This window comes from Harmonia axyridis, chromosome 5 (assembly GCF_914767665.1).
Source record: "Harmonia axyridis chromosome 5, icHarAxyr1.1, whole genome shotgun sequence".
In the NCBI taxonomy this organism is placed as follows: Eukaryota; Metazoa; Arthropoda; class Insecta; order Coleoptera; family Coccinellidae; genus Harmonia; species Harmonia axyridis.
Window position 1 is genome coordinate 11,484,043 of NC_059505.1, and position 23,103 is coordinate 11,507,145.

The following is a 23,103-nucleotide window of genomic DNA, read 5'->3' on the forward strand; positions in this document are numbered from 1 at the left end:
TCGTTTGGAATTAATTTTCATTTTCATGTGAAACTTTTAATTGTAGTTTGTTGAATGAAAATAATTGAAATTATCTTCTCACTTTATATTATTTGAAGCTCTGATAGGAAAATGCGAATGTTGTTTCCTATGAAATATTACATGATAATCGGTTTGATTTGTTCTTTTAGAATATCGCCACTTTTACTTTGATCCTCTATGAGCAAACCCTCTGCTATTTGGCCAAAAGCGAAATGGCGAGGTGGTTAATCCTACATTATAAGTATATACCAGTAAACTTAAATTGAAGGCTGGAAACATTGAAATACAAGGAGTTTCAAGAGAATGTTTGTATTTGAAAAAGCGATAGAAAAAACCCTTTTTCGAAGAAATTTATATTGATCATGAAAATACGCAATCTTGGAATTTATTCTTTGAGAACAATATCGTACAAATGATTACCCTCGCGTTTACTACACTAATTCAATCTATGAAATGCGGAGTAGCAATGATCTATACATATTCAAAGCTCTTTCACGCTTCCAAATGGGGAGTTTGGGATCTTCACGAACAGGCTCCACGTTCTCAATAATATCCTTGGCGTGACGATAACCTCGAATATTCCGAGAAACTTTTTACAGCGACTTAAGTCGCAAGAGCTAGTCTACCGATTAACATATCCCCCACAACCTTTCAAATCGTTGCGTTCATCCAGTAAGCTAAACAAATATAACATTTCTTTTGGGACACCTTGTAAAAACAGCTGAATGGGACAGATTTGATGGCCACATCATTTCAATCCTTCTTTCCACATTCAACAATCCATGTCACATTCTCTTTCACATCTCATCATACAGTAATAATAATAATAATAATTTATTCATCCATAGCGACATATTACAATTACGTATTGGATAAGTCAATAAAACAACAATAGAATGAAAAATTTCACATACTAGCCATTATTTAAAACATATTAAGTATATCAACTTCCTAACATGATATGCTTACAACAATCATAATATTCAGTTAGGGTATAGAAACATTCAGACATTAAGAAATCATTAACTGCCCTTCTGAAACTTTGTACACTTTCAATATCCCTATAGCTCTTTGGAAGGGAATTGAACAACTTAATTCCCATATATCTGGGAGACCTCTCATATCCCACCAGAGTGTGACGTGGTATGATCAGTAGCGAAGAGTGTGTTGTAGAGTAAGTATGATTGTAATTCATACGCAGAAATGAACCGTCATTAGTTTTTACATATGTTACAATTTCCAAGATGAACTGAGATACCACTGGCAAAACACCGAATTTTTTGAAAAGCCCTCTACATGATGTTCTCATAGGAACTCCAGCCATATTTCGTAATGCTCTCTTTTGAAGAAGAAAGACTCGATTTAGTGCGTGAGAAGTCCCCCAGAATACAAGGCCATAAACTATCCTTGACTTGAATTGAGCATTGTAATAAGCCATGCAAATTTCCATATTGGTTATAGTTTTTAACCTATAAAGAGCATAACAAACAGAAGACAACTTTTTACATAAACATTCAATATGCCGATACCAGTTGAGGCTGTCATCAATGATTATACCTAAAAATTTTGTGATGGTAGCATGCTCAATTGACCTATGTTTCACCCTTAACAGAAAACTCTTATTTTTATGTTCTAAGTAGTTCTTAAGCCTAAAACAAACAAAAAGCGTTTTAGAAGTATTTAGAAACAACTTGTTTGATTCAAACCAATCACAAAATAAATTTATGTGTCTCTGTGCTTTACATAAAACGTCAGTGAGCGAGGTTCCCGAGCATAAGTATGTAATGTCATCTGCGAACAATGTTAGATCCTCAGCATTCTCAACAATATCTGGCAAGTCGTTGATATATAATAAAAAAAGCAAGGGTCCAAGCACGGAACCTTGGGGAACACCCGAGGAAATGTTCAATATGGACGACTTACAACCATTGACCTCCACTAATTGCATTCTATTGCTTAGGTAAGATTTCAAAAGTTGGTTTATTTTACCGCGAAGACCTAATCTATCCACTTTTTCAAGAAGCAAGTCATGTGATACAACATCAAATGCTTTACTCAAATCCATGTATAATGCTATGTTCCATTTACCTTCATTTATATTATCATAGAGTTTATTGATGAAATTGAATATCGCTGTTTGGGTTGACCGACCTTTTCTGAAACCATGTTGACACGATGACAAGATTTCAAAACGATTTAAAAATTTATTGATTTTTTCACATATTACTCGCTCAAGAATTTTTGACAAAGTCGACAAAAGTGAAATTGGGCGATAATTTTCAATTACTTTAGGATCACCCTTCTTATGTATCATTATGACACGTGCCAGTTTGAGGATATCAGGAAATATTCCATCGAGCAGTGATTTATTTATTAAATAAGTCAATATGGGAGTTATTATCAAAGCCATGTTCTTGAGTATATTAGATGTTATGTTATCATTACCATGTGAATTTGAGTTTCGAAGACTATGAATCAAATTAAAAATCTCTGTTTCCGTAACTGATGTTATAAACATGGTATTCACATTTTTAATCAAGTTGGGAGTTTTTTGGTTAACCAAGATCTGTGTTATTCCATTATGCAATTTCAGAGGTTGTTCTATAAGAAATTCGTTAAAATAACGCGAGATCTCCAATGGATCATCAACTAATTTGTTATCTATTAAAATTTCTTGTGTTTTGCTAACCATGTTTGATCCTATATTATCATTGATAAGGGTCCAGACTGTTTTTGATTTGTTATCAGCTCTATTATAAATATCATTGTTGTAATGTCTTTTTGCAGCTAGAATTAACTTCCTGTAGATTTTTTGATACTTTTTATGAAAACTAACTGCATTAGGATGTTGTGTGGCTTTAGCTAGAGCATATAGATGTTTTAACATTATAGATGACACTTTAATACCTTTAGTTATCCATGGTTTCTTACGTTCTTTATTATTTAATATTTGTCTAATTAAAGGAAATGATATGTCTATATAATATGACAGACTGTGAATAAAATTTTCAAATGAATCATGAATGGATTTTGACTTATATTCCGCTTGCCAAGTTTCCTTTGAAAGATGAAATGCAAGGGTTTCATAATTTTCTGTGCTATATATTCTAGAATATTTATAATTTTTCATTTTAGAATCATGGTTCAATTTAATTGTCAGCAATTGAGAAGTATGATCAGAGATTCCGCTATCAATAACAACAGACTCAACTAGATCAGCATTCTCGATGTTCGTGCATATGTAATCAATGGAACTATTTTTTGTTTTACCAAATCTTGTAGGTCCATCAACCACTACTTCAATATTATGAGACGTTAATATGTCTTTAAGTTCTAATTTGAACACACTGGTATCATCAGAATAATCAATATTGAAATCACCACATAAAACTACAGTACATTTTTCTGAACATAATTTATCCAAAACAATATCCAATTCCTCTAAAAAATAAGTAATGTTATTCACTATTGGAGACCTATATAAAGTGACAATTTTGAGTTTTGCCCCATTCTTGTAACTTAATTGCGTCCCACATATTTCAAAGTCTTTTTCTCGAGACTTACTTTCGAGGAACAAGATATTGTCGATTTTAACATTTAATTTATTTCTAATAAATACGGCAACGCCGCCATTTTTGAAGTTTTTTCTACAGAATATAGAACACAAATGATAATTCCTTATTTGAATTGTACTATACTCATCTTCCTTGAGCCAGTGCTCAGAAAAACAAGCTATATCAATACCTTGTGCATCCAATAAGAGTTCAATTTCTTCTATTTTATTCCTGAGACACTGAATGTTTTGGTGAAATATTCTCACACAATTTTCTGATTGATTATCGTTAACACTGGAATCAATAATTTTGCAACGATGAATACTGTTTTCCTCAATAATGTCTAGACAGTATCCGTTTGATTCACTTTCGGAGCTTGGCCTAAAAAATCAATATTTTTTGCCTCCATATCCCGTTTCATCCAAAAATTGTAACGTCTGACAACTACGCCGTTAGGCCAGTAATCAGGATCCCCAATTTTTTCCAGTTTATCATAAGGTATTCCCAACATGAAAGATGAATAAGGACCTTTACTTTCTAGTTTCTCAATTTTTATCTGGTCACCATGTATATTTTCAGTACTTATATATTCTTTGATCATATCTGAGGTTGCTTCTTTATTCTTTATTTTACCGATATATAACCAAGCCATTTTAGGCTTTGCACTACCTATCAATAAGCCCTTCGATCTATCAATTGTGGATTTACTAACAATAGGCTTATATATGGAATTTTTATCAACATTTGGTCGTTTTTTCCGTGAAGACTGCGTACTCTTAAAACTCGAGCCGCCGGGATCCTTAGTTGCAGAAGATTTAATTGAAGTAAGATCACTTACTACACCTTCTGTTACCGCTGCATATGTTTTTGGAGATTTCTTGCGCTCTTTTATTGTTACAGGCTGTTCATTACTATTAATCATCTGTGTATTTACATTTTTTGAGGATCGATTATCTTTCACTCGTGAAACTTCATGATTTTCATTTCTTAACATTGATATTTCAGTTTTTAATGCCATAACTTCATCTTTTAGTTTTATGATTTCATTATTGGCAATTTCAAGTTTATTACATACCTCTGTCTTTAGTAGTTCACCCACATTCGCAATGACTAATTGTGACAGCAATGTATGAATTTCCTTATTACTTAATACATCACTCAGAATGGCTTTTAGGTCCGAGGAACTTCTTGTTTTGGTTCCCATCACTGCTGAGTGATATCAGCAGGATGTTACACACAATAGTTTTTAATTAGAATTTCGTTCTCACAAGGAAATTATTCAATCTTTACGCACGATTCAATAACGCGTCTAACTCAAGCGACGACTATACATACTAATGTAGGTACATAACAACTTTTGTTAACATGAATGGGACTGATTCGTTAAAACACGGGAAAAACTGGAAATGGTTCCACGCGGTCCCAGCGGATAGTTAAAACGTCAATTGAAAACATCTCCACCGCCTTTCAATCAGCCTCACTGACAAGTCCGGAGCTGGTAGTCCGGATGTCCAAAAAACCTCTCTCAGTCTGAAAGCAAACGAACTGGCTTGTAGGTAATCGAAATTTTTCGTATGCTCTCCCCTGATGAACGCAATCAAGTGACAATGATTGGCGGTCGGAAAGATCGGAGTCTGAAAGAGGTCAGGAAGAGCGCCTAAAAAGCGTACTGTGTGCCCCGATATTTGGACAGAAACAAAGCCGATCGGACTGCGGGGATTGCAATCATGCACGAGTAGATACGTTCATTTAAATTGGATGAATTGTTCTCATCGGAGTGGAAATTTTGCCCGGGGATATTAGGATGTTCGGCTCTGGAAAAAAGTAAGATGCCTCCGCAAAAACCTACTTTGATCAATGGGATTTTTTCACTATTCAGCGTTCTAGATCAATTAAGGTTTTTTTTTGTCCATGGTCTTGTACACTGGTTGCTAGGTGACGATAAATGTTTCTTACCTCTGCCTAAATTACCTATAAATATCTCTATGGTATCAACGAGTGTTTTTCGAGCTGCATGAGGAGTTTCGAAGATTGTTTTTTGGTTTGACAGTTACATTATGGAAATTAAGTTTGAAAAAGAAGAAATCTGTTCAGAAAGAGGCCAAAATTTCGATACGTCGCCGTTCTCAACTTGTTGGCCTTTGTCCTTCGACTACTTGGGATATTTTACTCGAAGATCTTGACTCGCATGCTTATAAAATACATCTCGTGCAGAAAATAACATCCAAATGACCTCCGTTTAGGATGATTATTTGCTTATTCGGTTAATTCAAATCTGGTCGAAGATGAGAATGTTTACCGAAGAATTGTGTTTAGTTATGAAGCTCATTCCTACTCAAATGGCTCGTCCTATTAGCCAAATTGAATCAAATGGAGCAAAAAAACTTCAAGCCATTAAAGAATGACATAACATCCATTAAAATTGACTGTTTGGTGCGGTTCACACGCTGGCACATCATCAGTCCTTATTTCTTCCAAAATGAAGAAGGTGCTGCAATTACGGTGAATGGCGATCGCTATAGTGCTATGTTTTTTTGATTCCAGAAATGAATCCAATGAACATCGACGACATTTGTTTACAACAAGACAGCACAACTTATCATACAGCCTGCTCAATGGATTGCAAATCAAATTTGGTGGCAACTGATCCTCTTAACTGGCCCCCTCATTCGTGCGACTTAATACCACTCGATTACTTTTTGGAGAGTTATGTTAAGTGATTGGTTTATGCCGATAAACCAGGAACTTTTGAAGCAATGGAAGCTAATATTCAAGCCACCATTGACGCCATAAGGCTTGATTTATTGGAAAAAGTACTGACATATGGCAGCGACCATATGCGGGAAATCTTTTTCAAAAATGAGTGCCATGAAATTCTCAAGCATAATAATAATAAAATATTGTTGCGAAAAATATTCTCTCATATTATCCAAAGTTGTCAATTCCACCTATTATGCTTTATGAGAGTAATTTCTGAAATTTCAGTAATTAGCTGAATATTGATTGAGATGAATGAAAAAAAAATAATTAAAGAATCGTTCAAAAAGCATCAAGAATCTTGAGAACTACCGATCTCTAAAAATAATTGATATTGTTGCTATGCTTCTTCTCCAAACAATTCTCTTCGACTGAAAATATTCTCGTTCATCTTGATATTTAATGAATCTCAACAAATTGCTTTTTTCCTGTGTAAAATTTACATGCAATCGATACGAATATTCATTTTTATTGGTTCGACTGTTGAATAGGGCTGATCAATCACATTAGAAAATCTCAATACAAACATGGAAAATCAAAAATATCATGATTATTTCTCAATTATGTACATAATAGCATAGCCATGAATTACAAAATATCCACATATAGACATCGGACATCATTGTTTTGATCTATTCCCATGGATATTATTTCAGTGATTGTGTTCTAATATATGACAAGCCATCACAGAGAGCCCTGCTGCTACTCATATTTGTCCAACGTTTCGTTTTATTAGCTATTTGATGCATTTTATTGAAACAAAATGTATCGCATTCAACAATTCTATGTATGATGATTTCAGGATTTGATATGCATTCCTAGAATTTTCCATTTATTGACTCCCATATTTTATTGAATTTTCATAGAATGTATTGTTGGCTTTTTCACAAATCAACTTGGTACTCCTACAGCGTGAGCTTGTTCATGCTATTTCTATAAAATATAATTATATCTAGTATTTCCTGGAAGCTTTTATGTAAATAATTATTCGTACATTATTGAATTGGAATAACGGTGAATTGTATACACTGTGTCCGTAAAGTATGGAACATATTCATTTTCAGCTAAACAGACCATTTTAAGGAATAATCTTGAAACACGTCGATTTTTGCTTTTAATTTACCGTATTTTGAAATAATAATCTAATATACAGGTTGAATTACTTTCGAATAATGACGTCACCGTCATTTTTTTTAATTGATCACCCCCATTTTGTCTCAATTTTTCGATCACCCTAACTGAGCTGATTTCAAAAATGTATCACATGTTGATTTCAATTGGTACAGGATGGACATTATCTATTAGTTAAATTAACAATATTATCAAAAATATTTATTGTCTTGCGACAATTGGTTTGAATGTAACACCCTGTAGTTTGTTACATTTTTAGATTAATAAAAATAAGCTGTTTCCAAACATGTTTGGTACTTGTGGTTTAGCAGACAGAATATGAAAGAAATTATTTCTTATTTTTATACATTTTTATTAATCTAAAAATGAAACAAACTACAGGGTGTTACATGTTGCGTCACTCCCAGTGATCCTGCCAATTCTAGTTGTGTTTGATTCGAGTCTTGATCAAGTAATACCTCCAATTCTGCATCTTCGAAAACCTTCTCCCTTCCACCGCCATGCTGGTCTTCGCCTTCAAAATACCGTTCTTGAAGCGTTGAAACCACTCTCGGCACGTTCTCTGATTAATATCGGCTTCACCATATGTGTTTGAGAGCCTTTGATGAGCATCAGCTGCAGATTTCTTCATATTAAAGCAGAAAATTAAAACCTCCCGCAAATGACGAGTATTTGGCTCGTAAACTGACATGTTTAATCGAGAATAACTTCATGGTACAGACACAAATCGATTAACATTTCGATGGCGTTATGTTTACAAATACCTTAGCTTATTGTATGACATCTTGGTTGCAACTCCACCGTCATTTTTAGAGCAGCTACATCTTAGGTTTTGATTGCCAGATGGATTGCCAACCTTCGTATAGAGATGACGTACAAAGAAGAAGATTGTATGACATCTGCGATATAAATACTAACGTCACATGAACATTTTTCCCTTTAGAATTCAATTTGAATGCGATTAAGAATTCAAAATCAGATTGATTATTTCATATCAATTCCATCTGAAAACCCCAAAAATAAAAAAATGATTATTCGTTCTATTCCTCAAACCCCGTTCCACTGAATTTCTAGCAAATATTGCAGAACTGCGCATTCGTTTGTTAACGAAATGAATGATCGTTCGCAAAATCCGTACATAACTCAATTAATCGTCCCAGTCGTGTACAAATACGAGTTGAAGATCCCGTCTAACAATCAGATTAAAACAAACATCGTTTCTGCGTATAAAAATGGCCGTTCGAAATTCAGCGGAAATTTCGCTAATCGCGTTTCGGGCGAATTTCGCGCAATTTCCCCGTTTCGCGTCCTGTTTGGCCGGGGGCGAGAGCGACGATTGTTCGGAATCGAATATTTCGGATTAAGTGAATTATTTATGATTCGTTTGCCGAATTCATTAGGAGTTGTCTTGCGGAATTTTCAGTCTCGTTCATGAATACTCTGTCTACTTCATTAATATTGTTTTGTCGTTTAGGGTTAGAGTCGTGGGGTTTGGCTTTCTCGTACTTCCATGAAAGGAGTGAAAGTGGATAAGCCGTTCATATCTCCGACTGGAGAAAATTTTGTAGCATCTTATCTCTGTTATAAAAATCTAGAAATTTCACACTATAGTTTTTCATTTCTTCGTAGAGTAGTCCAAATTGAAATTTTTAATTATCATTTTCACCCGAATCTTTAACTCCAACGGTTCTGTGGTCACGGTAAATTTGTAATTTTTTTGATATTCTTTTTGAATTATTTATGATTCGTTTGCCGAATTCTTTAGGAGTTGTCTTCCGGAATTTTCAGTCTCGTTCATGAATACTCTGTCTACTTCATTAATATTGTTTTGTCGTTTAGGGTTAGAGTCGTGGGGTTTGACTTTCTCATACTTCCATGAAATGATGAGCCGTTCAAACCTCCGACTGGACTAAATTTTTTAGCACGTCATCTCTGTCATGAAAATCTAGAAATTTCGCATTAACTCTTAACGCCGTCGGATCTGTGTCAATTTCTGTTTTGATATTCTTCTTGAATTATACAGGGGAACAGCTGTTTTGGTGTTGAGGTTTTTTGAGCTGATTCTACATCAATTTGATGTCTTGCATTCAAATAACGTATTCATTTTTACCTAGGAGCTCAAATTTTTAAGATATACAATTTTAGAGAAATAAAAGTTTCCTTATTTCAACTCAAATCCATAAGTGTAGAAAACAAAAGTAGATATGAAATTTTTATTTCAGTTTTACGAAATACAATATTATGTCGTACACACAAACAAAGAAAAAACATTGAAGAAATCAAATAGTCACTCAACACTTCTAAAGCTTCTTTTCCGCGACATCCTTTAATGTTTTTCAAACAGTCCTTTTTTAAACTCCAGCAGTAATCGACCATCATGTGCATGTCCCATCTTCCTTGGTAGCGGTCCTTCATAACTTTAATATCTTGGTGAAATCTTTCACCTTGTTCCTCACTCATGTCTCCTAAATTTTCTGGAAAACGGTCTAAGTGGCTGTATAAATAGTGTGAGAAATAGTGTATTTTAATACTCACATTGCACCCTAACGATTTGAAGCTATTGAGCATCTTGTTAACAATTTAAACTTTTTGAGCCTTTGAGCCTAGAAAATTTTCTCCAACTGCAACAAATGATGTCCAAGCTTCTCGTTCAACTTGATCCATTGAATTTATGAAGGCAGGTTCCTTGATCAATTGGCTTATATGTGGGCCGTCAAATATCCCTGCTTTGAGTTTTTCTGTGCTCAACTGATGCATTTTAACCCCTATTTATGCAAAACATGACCCATACTTATCAAGAGCCTTTACAAACTGCTTCATTAAGCTCAACTTCATATGTAACGGAGGAAGTATGATTCTTTCAGTTCAGGTACCTGATAGGCAATGGTTCCACTGTTTATAGATTAGATTTACCTGGACTTTACTCAATTACAGACTGACAATGAAACCATTGTACCTACTTTAAGGAATTTATAATAATTTTAGAACTCTCATAAATGAATATACTGAATGAAACCCACATTGGTAGATAAGTTGATGAATCTTAAAAGTAGAGAAATTCTTTCATTTTTAAAATTAGTCAAATATCCATTAATGAGCTTTCGGGTTACATTCATGAGTTTATTTCTTCGAATTCTGGTACTGTCATGGAATATAATATTTATTATAGAGAAACCGCAAGATGTAGATTGAATTTTGTGTTTAGAGAAGATTCATCACATCAAGGAAAATCTTTACCCCAAAAATCATTTCTTTCGGTAGAATTATTTGCGAGATATAACTGAAAATTACATTTTTTCATGTCATTTCAACATCCTCTATCTTTTCAACCAAGTCGAATCGAAAAAAAATGACAAAGAAGTTAAAAAAAAAGACGAATAAAATAATGTGACTTACCTTCAATTTGTGATAATAACTTAACGGATATTACTTGAATTAAAAATCGACTTCAAAATTGGCATCTAATGGTTGAACATACAGCTAAATACATTATTATTTAGAGTTTATGTAAAAATGATCGACGAAATCTGATATTCCCAGTCATTCTGCCAAATTCCACTTTCACTTCAGTTGTTCCGGAAACTAGCCCGTAATTGCTGATTTCCAACGTACACTTTTTACCCCATTTCGGCGGAGTTCGTTACACCGCCTTCGCCTCCTTCGCACACAAATGCCATCAATTTCATAGTGAACACGTGCATAACTAATACCACAACTTCGACGTACAAATGTGAAAATTCGTTCATGCGTTATTTCTCTTCGAACGAAACGTTTGCATGCCGGCAAATTACGTTTCATTAATGGCATATAAAGTTAATGTTGAGCGATTCGAATCTACTATTAATTTCACTTGTTAATTAACTATCCTAGATTTGTGGGGCTAATGTGCCCGTGATGATGTATCGCATTATACGGATATTAATTGGATTAGCTCCCAGATTTTTTTTTTCGTTCGCTAATATACCGTACGAAGTGCAGACTGTACTAGGCATGTTTGTGAGCTCGTTATGTTCATTATGGGTTTTAATCACCCCTTAGACCAAATTGGGGAAAGATATAATTCGAGTTTAACTGTGTTTGAAATACTTGATCCCACGATTTGTATCTATGGTTAAAATCTGATGATGTTTTTTGTTTAATTTTTCAACATTTCTTTGTTCTAGACTACTGTAGTGAATACTAATAATAAAAATAATGGTGGTGCACACATGCACTATTCAAAAAGTAGCATTGAGAGGACGACACTTCCGAGGTCTGCTAGACATCATGGAACTTGCTCATGGGCAAATATAAGGCCAATTAAAAATTGGCAGTGCTAGTATCAAATCCATATGATATTTAATTAGTACCAATCTTTAAACGATAACTGTCAAAATTTGACAGTTGAATTTTTGAGATATTGCGTTATGAATGTGGCTACTTTTGTTATTTGAAAATATATGGAAGTATAAAAATTTCGTGTGCTGATGAAATGTTGGAGTTCAACCAGAATCTTGGCTTGACGAAGAGTTTCCGGTGTCTGTATGCGGAAAATCAACTATCATTGATTGGTATGCTAAGTTTAAACGTGGGGAAATGAGCGCCGACGACGGCGAACGCAGTGGACGTCCAAAAGAGGCTATCAATGACGAAAAAATCAAAAAAATTCAGTCGATCGAGATAGGAGACATTGTGAAGATATCATCTGAACGTGAACATCATATCATTCACGAATATTTGTACATGAGGAAGCTGTGTGCAAAATGGTTGCTGCGCGAGCTCACAATCGATCAGAAGCAACGAAGTGTTAATGATTCTGAGCAGGGTTTGAAGCGGTTTAAGTGCGATAAACCCGAATTTTTGCGTCGATATGTGACAATGGATGAAACATGTATCCATCATTTCACTCCGGAGTCCAATCGACAGTCAACTGAGTGGACTACAAACGATGAACCGAATCCAAAGCGAGGAAAAACACTACAGTCAGCTGGCAAGGTTGTGGCATAAGTATTCTGGGATGCGCAAGGTATAATATTCATTAATTACCTCCAAAAGGGCCATACAAAGCGTTAGTGGATCGTTTAAAGGATGAAATCGTTCAACAACGGTCCCATTTGAAGAAAAAAAAGGTGCTGTTTCATCAAGACAATGCGCCTTGTCCCAAATCAATGAAAACAATTCCAAAATTGCATGAATTAGGCTTCGGATTGCTTCTGCATCCACCGTATTCGCCAGATCTGACCCCCAGCGACTTTTTCCTGTTCTCAAACCCCAAAAGAATTCCAATAAAGAAGTAAACGCCGAAATTGAGGCCTATTTTGAAGCGAAAGACAAATCGTACTACAAAAATGGTATCGAAAAGTTGAAAGATCGCTACAATCGCTGTTTCTCCATCGAAGGGAACTATGTTGAACAATAAAATCGAATTTTTCCAAAAAAATGTGTTTTTTTATGATAGACCGGGGACTTTTAAATTGGCCTGTTATTTATTATTTCTCCTATCAATCTGGAATCGCATGTGAGGTCAGAAATACGTTCATGGTCTAATGACTAGTTTTTGCAAATGTAATTTTTTTCCTTGCAGACGAAGTTTATCAATTCGTCAGATGGTGAAGAGGAGCGAACTGATCAAACGAATAATACAAAACAACCGGGCGTATATAGGCGTTCATAAAATTAGAGAAACGACCGTATTGTGGCGTCCGTTCATGCACTCTTTCGACCATAAATTAGAGGCGGTTTGTAGTGGAAAACACGAGCTGTGAGTAGCTGTGTCAAAACGGCAATTTGTTTGAAATTAATTAATAAGTTCATACATCCCGTAACGGCGCGGCGGTTGCGCTGCTCTGGCGCTTGATAAATGAGAAACATATACTTTGTGTATATGACGAGCGCTATTCCGCATTCATTCGGATCGTGCATTATGAAAAGGTTAATATGAAATTGTTGGGATATTTTGTTGGCTCGGCCTCCCCACCGAAATTCGGATTGATGAGGGATATCCCGGGTCTTTAGTCTGTAGTAACGACCTGGATTCGGCCGTGTTTCATATACAGCAGCATATACAGCACAATTCCGGCGTTTATGAATAACTCACGTTCGCACTGATTGAATGAGCCGGTCCTGTTATCGCAGCTAATCTGGGTTGGAAAGATCACTCTTTTTGCTTACGAGTCTACCGAAGGTGGTGGAATCACTTTTGGGATGAAAATGATTTTAGTTCGGCGGTTCCGAAATTTTCAGTGGCAAAATTCGGTTTGGTATCTATCTGTCCCTCGGTCTTTATGTCTGCCCATCCTTCTTGACTTAAGTCAAGATTTAGTCATATTTTACTTCGTATTTTTATAATGTTCTCTCAATGGAATACTATGATTATAATTCTATGGGAGATGATTCCTAAATATAAGGACCTAAAGATATCCTGGTACACCTGAGGATTCGTAAAATCATGACAATTGTAGAACAACTTCGGCGAAGAGGATTTTCAGCAGGTTATATAGGCCTATTGAGTTCTGTTTATGGTCAGGCTTGTTTTGTTATAAGTGGTGTTGAATTGGTCTGGAAAGGTGAAGTTGAGAGAGCATGTTTTCATTACTTTTGAGTTTTTGGCCTATAAATTTCGATATGATTCTTTCTTTTGCTTTGATTCATTGTTATAATAAGTAATAATAATAATAATAATATGGTTTATTCACAATTAAATTTACATTGATTGCTTTTGACAAAAAAGTAATGTACATACTGGAAAACTGAACAAAATAATAAGCCAATACAACACAAAAAAAAGGACTGTTGCTGAATAAACATAGATTTCCTCCAAAAACCGAAGGTTGCACGGAGGATTAATCTCTTCTTAATATGTGCATCTGTTTTGTGACCATGGCATTGAAGCAGTTTTATGAGCAAGGTACGACTTAAGACGTTGGACATCGCTATCTCTGGTTGATCATGTCTGCTACTTTAGCTCTACCAATTTGTCCCAAATAGTTTTTAATATACTTGCTGAATAATTTGCAGGAGTTTAGTGAATAAAATTTAGTTAACAGTTCACCCTCCAGCAAGTTAAAAATACGTGGCATGATGTAAGTATATGTACGTTGTCCTACAGTCTTCTTCGTTCTATGGGTCTGTACTTTCGGATTTTCTGTTCTACGAGTATTATATCCGTGATTGAGGTACTCCATCGAATTTCGATTTTTAAAGCTTTGCATAAGTAGGGTGTGGAAGTACATCCCTCTCATATCAAGAACTTTTGCTTCCAAAAAAAGATTATCTGTTGGATACAATCTCTCCCTACGTAGCATGATTCTCAAGAAGTAATTCTGTAGAACCTGTAATCCTTTTAGATGTATATCATACAGGCCACCCCAGGCCAGAATACCATATTGAAGCCGGGATTCTACGAGTGCATGGTATAATATTTTCATCTGCTTGAATCCCAATATTTGATTAAGAGAGCGAAATCGATGGAGAAATCGTCGCAGTGTATTTATTGTATTACGGCAGTGAACATCCCACCGGAGATGCCGGTCGATATGTATACCTAGGTACCTAATGGAACTCACTTGGCCAATTCTGAATGTTGTTTCTCCGTCACATATCAACAGATCATCAAAACGTGGTAGCCCACCTGCGCAAAGTGAAAAAGGTAAATATTTAGTTTTTTCCTCATTTACTGTCAAGTATCTGCATTTAATAGCATTCAAAACATTTTTCATGTCTTTCTCGACTAGCACTTTTAAACTACTCCATTTCAAGTCCTTATAGAGAATGGCTATATCATCTGCGAAACAGATTATCTTTCCCATACAATCAATACCTAGTATGTCATTTATATACAACGTGAATAAAACAGGACCCAGTAACGTGCCCTGAGGCACCCCACACTGTATTTCCAACACATCACTCAACACTTCACCAACCTGCACCCTCTGTGACCTATTTTTTAAATACGTACTAAATAGTTGAAGGGGTATTCCACGCACTCCAATATTTTCCAAGACATTCAGCATCTCATTATGATTTACCGTGTCAAATGCCTTTGAGAGGTCCAAGAACACACACACTGCCGCCTCATTAGCATCCAAGATCCTATACACCATATCAGACAGGTACGATACAGCATCCGTCGCAGACTTCCCCTCACGAAAGCCAAACTGATTATGTGATATGATCTCATATTTTTCCAGGTAGCTGTTCAACCTCGTTCCGACAATCTTCTCAAATACCTTGGCAAAAGAGGTAATCAGCGATATAGGCCTATAATTTGAAGGTGATTCCCTTGTTCCCTTCTTATATATTGGTCTCACAATTGATAATTTAAATTCCTTGGGACAACAACCAGACTGCAACACTTCATTTAGTATATGCGCCAACGGGACAGATATTTCGTCTTTAATTTTCCCCAAGGTTTCACCTGTAATGCCATCGTATCCCGGAGATTTATTCCTCTTTAAGTTATTAATCGTTGACTCAACTTCTGCTGGGGTCGTTGGGTTAAGAAAAAAAGAATGCTGAACTTTTCCCGGCTTGAATGGTTTTGTGTCTGCAACAGTTAGGTTATTTGCAAGGTCCGATGCAGCATTTATAAAATAGCCATTAAAAATATCAGCAACCTCCCTTTCATCCTCTGTTCTCGAACCATCTCCTCCTCGAATCCCCTTCACTCCGACCTTGTTTCCACACTTATATTTCTCCTTTAGTATACTCCATAAATTCCTTGAGCTACCCCCATTCTTCTCTATCTTCTCGCTGTAATAGCTGCACTTGGCTGCCCTAATTATTCGGTTTAGGTGGTTTCGATATCTGACAAATTCCTCTCTATATTTGTCTGGTTCTCTAATGTATTTCTTATAGAGCTCGTTTTTATGATTTACAGATTCAACAACCCCCGCAGTTATCCAGTCCCTTCTCCCCGTATTCCTCCTCCCCATCTTAATCCTCCTAGTATTTCTCTCTACCATGTCCATTATCGTCTGAAGAAAATACGTTGTCTTCAACTGAGAGGTCCCCAACGAGTACAGACACCCCCATTCAAATTCCGACATCTCAAATTTGAGAGTATCATAGTTTATAACACAATGGTATCTCTGCTTCCTATGGTTTTTCCCCCCTCTTTTCATGGGGAGGTTTATGGCTGTAGCACGATGGTCTGTTATGTATGTCTGCACTGTTGCCGCCCAAACCAAAGACTCGTCATCCGGAGACCCACTTCTCAGAAATATATGATCCAAGCAAGATCTGTTTCGTGTTTCTTTGTTTATCATAGACCTATAATCGTATTCACTCATGACGTTCATATAATTTGATACTATTTCACTAGATTCATTCAAAATATTGATATTTAAATCTCCAACGATTACATGACTTCCAACCACTGCGGACTTTTTCTGTTTCAGATATTTCTCGAGTGACACAATGAAATCATCAACATCTGTTGATGGAGGTCTATAAACACCAGTGACGAGTAATTTCCCACCTTGTGGAAGAGTGATCGTGACCTCAAGTACCTTCACTGGTTTAATATGTACAATATCGTGCTGGAAGGTGTAACATGTCTTCAAATAAACAACTACTCCATCGTTCTTATTTATCTCGCCCTGATTATAAACCATATTATACCCCGCAATACCAAAGCTCTCTTCATCTAACAAATTGAAGGTTTCTGTTAAAATCAAGCAATCTGGCAGAGTATCAAGTTTCCTGAGGAGTATCATCAATTCATCAAAATTCTTATGGAGACTCCTAATGTTCTGATGCAGTATCTTGAAGGTAACTTCACCCGAGCGCTGAGACCACCTGTATTGATCAACATCAAGACACTCAACTGTAGCTGTAGGCGAAAAATGGACATCTCTTATACTAGGATCCATCCAATTAGTGAAATTCAAAACAACAACAAAAAGAAAATAATGAGGAAACAGTGAACCAACACACAGCGCGACGACAACCCAACAAGAAAAAAAAAAAAAAGAAACAAGAAAAGAAACAACAATAAGAGTACGCTTTTATTTATTTTTTCGAGCGCGTCTTCATCTTCTCCCTAGCGATATATGATAAAGAACCTCGCAGTTGAGTCCCCGAAGTCCCCGCTGAGAAGGACTCTTGTCGACCCTTATCTGTCGGTCCTGCAGCTGCTCTCAACACTGCCTTATTTTTGCTCTGGACAGATTTTGAAACCAGTTGGCTATCCTGCTGGAGCGCACGCTGCTCGCTTGGAGTTCTCTGTGTCCGCTCCTGATATCTTTCAACGTTGGGAGTGGGTGGAGCGCTATTTGTGCGTTTAAAAGGAACCTCTTGTAGTTTCCTGAGTTCTTCCAGAGTATAAGCTGTGTTTTCTATATACAGTCTATTTCCTCTAATCTGACAATTTGGTATATTTTGGTCCCTCAGATTAGAAAGATAACCCCGAAGCTGATTGTACTCCTCACGCTGATGTTTCGTCAAATCGTGAGCGAAGTATACTTCTTTTCCCTTAAGCATTCGCAGATTTTGAAATATTTCCCTTTTTATCCGGTAGGATAACAACTCAACTTTAATTGGGCTGTTTTTCGATCTTCCTAGGTGGTAAACATCATTGATATCTGATTCAACGAGTTTGAGCCCCAACAGTTTATTTATTTCGTGGCAGATAGAGTTTGCACTCAGTGTCTCTGGTACGTCTGAGTTTAGGCCATATATTACAAGGTTATTCTTCCTCACTCTACCCTCCAAAATTTGAACAGCTCCCCTGAGATCAGCGTTTTCCTCTTCCAAAATTGAAACCTTTTTTCTGAGAGTCTCTACTTCTAATATGATATTCGCCTCGACCGCTTGCATGCCACGCTTCAATTCATCTCTACTTTTTAATATTTCATCATGCAGACTCTTTAGAGTGATCTCAGACTCGGACATTGCTCAGTAATGAACGGAAAATATGAGGATAGGAAAGGGTTCTACGTTCTTCACTCCAATGGGCCAGTAATGAAGGCTTCTCGATGAATATGGAGGGCCACGGATTGATCGGAAAATTGATTGGGTTAAGAAGAATCAGGATGTGAACAATTAAACAAGCGATAGTTTTCACAATACGCATACAGGAAAACAACCGTGACCGCAACTCTCACACATGAACAAGCAGCCGATAATAAAATAATGATAATCAAAAGAAAAGATATTAATTTTCAGCCGACAATATGTTTATGTATTCAGACAAATTCAACGTGAAATTAGCAAAGTTTCAGAATAGCTTGTGATGATAATGACCAGAACTGCAACGAAGTGTTAGGCTAATTAAATTATATTATAGATGAAAGAAAGCTCAGCTGTTGATTCTTGAGTTATCGATGATGAGTATCATAGATGAACGAAATAAATGAGTGTTATTTATGGTTGATCGTTCAACAAATCTCGGGTTATCGCTTTGGGGATGTTTGGAAAGAATATTTAACTTAATTGCATTTATCAGCTTATCCTCATTATTTCAATGAAAATTGACGAGAGGTTGGCTGAAAAAATCACAATTTTTTCTGAAAAACCGATCCCCACACCACTGAATCAATTCATCGTTTTATCATAAAATTGCCAAAAAACTTTTTGCCCTGATAATCACTAATCTACAAATACAATTTCATATATTTATGAAGCTATAGAAGTTTCGCAATTTTTTTATTATTATTGGTGTAATTCGACCATGAAATCAAGCTAAAGTGCAACCCTGTGACCATCCCCACTTCGCCATTGAGAGAAAACACTCATTCTCGCGATATCGTATCATGCAAATGTTCTGACAATTGTAATGAGTATTTCCTGGAATAACGTTGAATATCCTATCTCTTCGAATGTATTTTCTGAACCTTAATCATGGTAACTACGCATCAGGTTGTTTCTATTGACATAGTTATTTTTAATAAAAGTACAGAAGAAAATATTCTTCTAGGAGTTCTAACGAGTATTGGAATGACCCTACGGTAAGAGTAGTATGAATTATTTTCTCTGATTCGCTGAATTTTTATCGAAATTAAAGAAATTTTTCCATAAATATCGTATACTGTCTTTTGTATCGAAAAATGAGGGTTAGCAGAAAAGTTTTTGTATGATCAAGTCGACAGATAATAGATAAATCCTCATCAGGAGAGTACCAAGTAACAAAATAGGTTGGTACTCATTATTTTATAATGATAAATAGACGTAAAATTATCATACGATTCTTTGTTGATGGAGCTATTAAGGATTTGGGAGACGCTGCATTGCGGTAGAGAGATGTGAAAATCCCCAGTTCATTAAAATACCCGACATCAAAAATGGATGGAGGTCGAAATATAAGCGTCATAACTCAATTGAGAGAGGAACGAATCGCATCCGCACCAAGGGAACGCCAGCTATCCGACGTTTCGGAATAACCTCGAAGGTATATGTGTTCGTTCGTTGGCCCATTTTTCGCTGAAACGTTGGAAATTAAACAAGGCGAAGCAGTCAGATTCTGTTTGATCAGTATTAAACATTTCCCCTCTCTACGTCGTACTTTTCAGTCGTTACGATTTATTTGAGAAATCAGCAGTTCCGCCACTTCCCTCTGCAGAATCGTATTATATTCTTGATCTCGCTAACAACTCCCGCAGTTCTCAAGCCATGAGGAGAACTTAGTTTGGGTTCTCTTTGTTGCTTTGTGGAGTTATTACGAGTTGAAATGATGCTGGCTTGTCGATTCTGAATCAAGAACATTGGAATTGAATCATATTGGAACAGTTTAATTGAGTATTTAATAAAATGTGGAAAAATAGATACGTGTGTAATTTTAGAAGAAAGGTATTTTCTTTCTTCAATGTGAATTTCATAATAAATAAAATAGAATTGTCCTATTTATTCTCAACCGATGTGGTTGACAACACAATTCTGGGTTGGAGAGCGACCAACTGTGTGACCATCCCCACTTCGCCATTGAAAGAGAACTCTTATTTATTCGTTATAATATCACTCAAATATTTTGATTGATGCACATGAGTATTTTATGAAATAGGTTGACTATCTTATTTTTTCGGATATATTTTCAAAACCTGTATAGAAAAAGTAACCACTATCAAAACCTCAATAGGAAAACCGTTTTTCCTGAGTTTTACTAGTTCAGAATTCTGGACTCATAGTAAATTCTTAATTAAATGTTATGGCGACAAATTTTATATAGCAAATCACTAGTATTGTTGTTGTCAATAACCAGGATATAGTTTCAATGGACTTAATTGATCTGATATTTCCTTTTTGCTTTCAGATGGTTACCAGGACGAAAAAGATTTTCGTAGGTGGATTATCTGCACCCACAACCCTCGATGACGTCAAAAGTTACTTCGAACAATTTGGACCGGTAAGTAGTACTTGCAGTCTTTTTCAATCACATCAATCTTCGGAATACCTACCAGTTTGATGTGATAAGATTTCCTAATACGGGGGGGATTGTTTTTGGCAAAATTCAGCTAATAACTCTCGAATTCTATTCTGTCCATCCGTAAACACGATAATTCTGAAAAATAACGATCTAAATGATTAAAATAATCAGGGTAGGAGTCACGGTTGAGTTTGTTGATGGGGAAACTTCGAATAAGGGTTCCGTAAATATGGTATTTTGAAATTTTGTTTTCCTCATAATTCAAAAACTGCAGATTCTAATGCAATGAAATACTAATTATACAGTGTTGTTCAAAATCGCAGACTTCAACGGGACATACTGAAATGATGAAAATGGAATGACCTGCATATCATAAGATGTAATGAAATGAAATTTCATAGTACTTGCGACTTCCCCATTTCGAGAGATATAAAGACCGATGACGTCGTCAGCGTGTGAACCGCATCAACATCAGTCAATTCTAATGGATGTAATGGTGATTCGTTAATGGCTTGAGGATTGTCTTTGCTCTATATACGTCAATTTTGCTGTAACTGCGCGAATTGCTTGCTCACTAGGCCGATTATGTTATGTCTGTAAAATGGATGATGTGCTCTATGAACTTCGGAAACAGATTTATTTCTTCATATTGAATTTCCACAATTTGGATGCGCTGTTCATGATGAATTTCCAAACCTAAAGGCGAATTAACTAACACGTGTGAAGTAGCTAAAACAAGTTAGTAAATCAAGTAACTTCAATCAATTGCTGGTGGGTCTATACATATTTTAGTATTATCGTTCAGTATTCATTTCAAAAAATGGCGGCACGTACAGTTGTATGTGCTTCAATTAAAAAATGTATACGGGATATATTTATGGAGGAATACAAACAAAGTATCAACTTTAAACAACAAAGCATGTGTAATCTCAGTATTAGCAGAAGAAATGTAAACAGGGCATCATACATTTCAACGTATGATACGTATGAGACAACCTCAGCAAAATCTCTTTTTCTCTGTATAGGTGCAGTGACTGGTTTGTGTATTTGTTTGCAGAAAGGGCTGACATATTTATATCGAAGAGCTTCCTCTTCTCCATCCTTTCTCTTCACCAAAGGTTGACTACTTTATATTCAAATCTGACCCAGGAAGGAGTAATAAATGTTAGCAACCCATTCTAAAAAAGAATCTGAAAGTGTAAAACCACCATGAAACTTTTAAATTGGACAAGTATTCACCAAGTGGACAACGGTGTCTTTTACACCACACTCAAATAGTAGGCTTTCAATAGTATGCCATTGGGAGAGCATACTATTGCAAGGACCATGACCAGTCCAAAGTTCCTAGGAAGATTGAAACCCAAAATTTTCTCTGAAGGATCAACGATTAGACCTTTGTTGAAACATTACAAGAACTGCATTCCAAACCCCAAATTTTCTTGTAACTTTCATCAGATTGAAGGAAGGTATTAATCTATAAACGTATGCGTGACTTTAATCTGGCAGTGCTAGTATCTGGGAGGTAAGATACAATTGGAAATAAGTCCGGGTAGAAATGAAACTTATTCCAAGATTTCTTAACTGAGAACTGCCTACGAGTATGGGGAGGAAGTATATGTGAAAGCACTGGTAACCAATGTTTGGGTGTACATCTAATAGAAATAACAGAGAAAGTACTCGCTCGAGTACTAAATGAAGTGATTCATATGATGCATGAAACTAAATTTCCTGAATAGAATTACTAACTTTCATTAGTTACTTGGGCCTTACTGAACACAACCACAGTTTGACATTCTAAACTGTCAAACTATAGAAAACAACTGTCGAAACTTCTCATGTAGACTGCCTCGTTAGTACGGTGGACTGAAGAGTTGACTGTGGTGCCGAAGATACCGGGTTCGAATCCTAGCTAGGTCATGAACGTTTAGCATATCCGGTGATGATTGATAGTATTATAAGTGATGAAATGTTCATTATTTAGATGGCCAAAGTAGCCTAGCACATATTAAGGGTGTTCAATACCTTGTTCATACCACTGCTATTTCAGTGCTTACCAAAGTACAGGTCGGATTCATTTCATTTTTTGAGTGAACAATGACGTGATAGTGAACTTGAAGATCTCGTCTCGATTTTCAAAAAAAAATCGATAGTATTCTGAAAATTGAACTTTGAAATTAAACACTTTCTTCAAATGACTATTCAGCTTTAGAGAGACTTCTCATTTCAAGTAACTCATCCACAAATGTTCAGTGATATTATGAGGTTTGAATTGGTGCAAGCATTTTTTAAAAATTGCTTGAT

General features: G+C 35.9%; 1 protein-coding gene and 1 long non-coding RNA gene across 8 annotated transcripts in view; both read left to right on the plus strand.

Moving 5' to 3' along the window:
• Positions 1-23,103, plus strand: part of LOC123680608 (RNA-binding protein Musashi homolog Rbp6) — a 980,242-nt gene that overhangs the window by 694,662 nt on the left and 262,477 nt on the right. For all 6 annotated transcript variants that reach the window (XM_045618597.1, XM_045618593.1, XM_045618595.1 and 3 more), the window contains one exon: positions 20,689-20,781. In XM_045618597.1, coding sequence (XP_045474553.1) covers positions 20,689-20,781 — 93 coding nt within the window. The remainder of the gene's footprint in view (positions 1-20,688; positions 20,782-23,103) is intronic.
• Positions 14,590-17,023, plus strand: LOC123680614. Of its 2 annotated transcripts, XR_006747544.1 has the most exons (3): positions 14,590-15,090; positions 15,632-15,714; positions 16,841-17,023. It is a non-coding gene; the product is annotated as an uncharacterized LOC123680614 (long non-coding RNA). The 2 variants fall into 2 exon arrangements; XR_006747543.1 differs by lacking the exon at positions 15,632-15,714.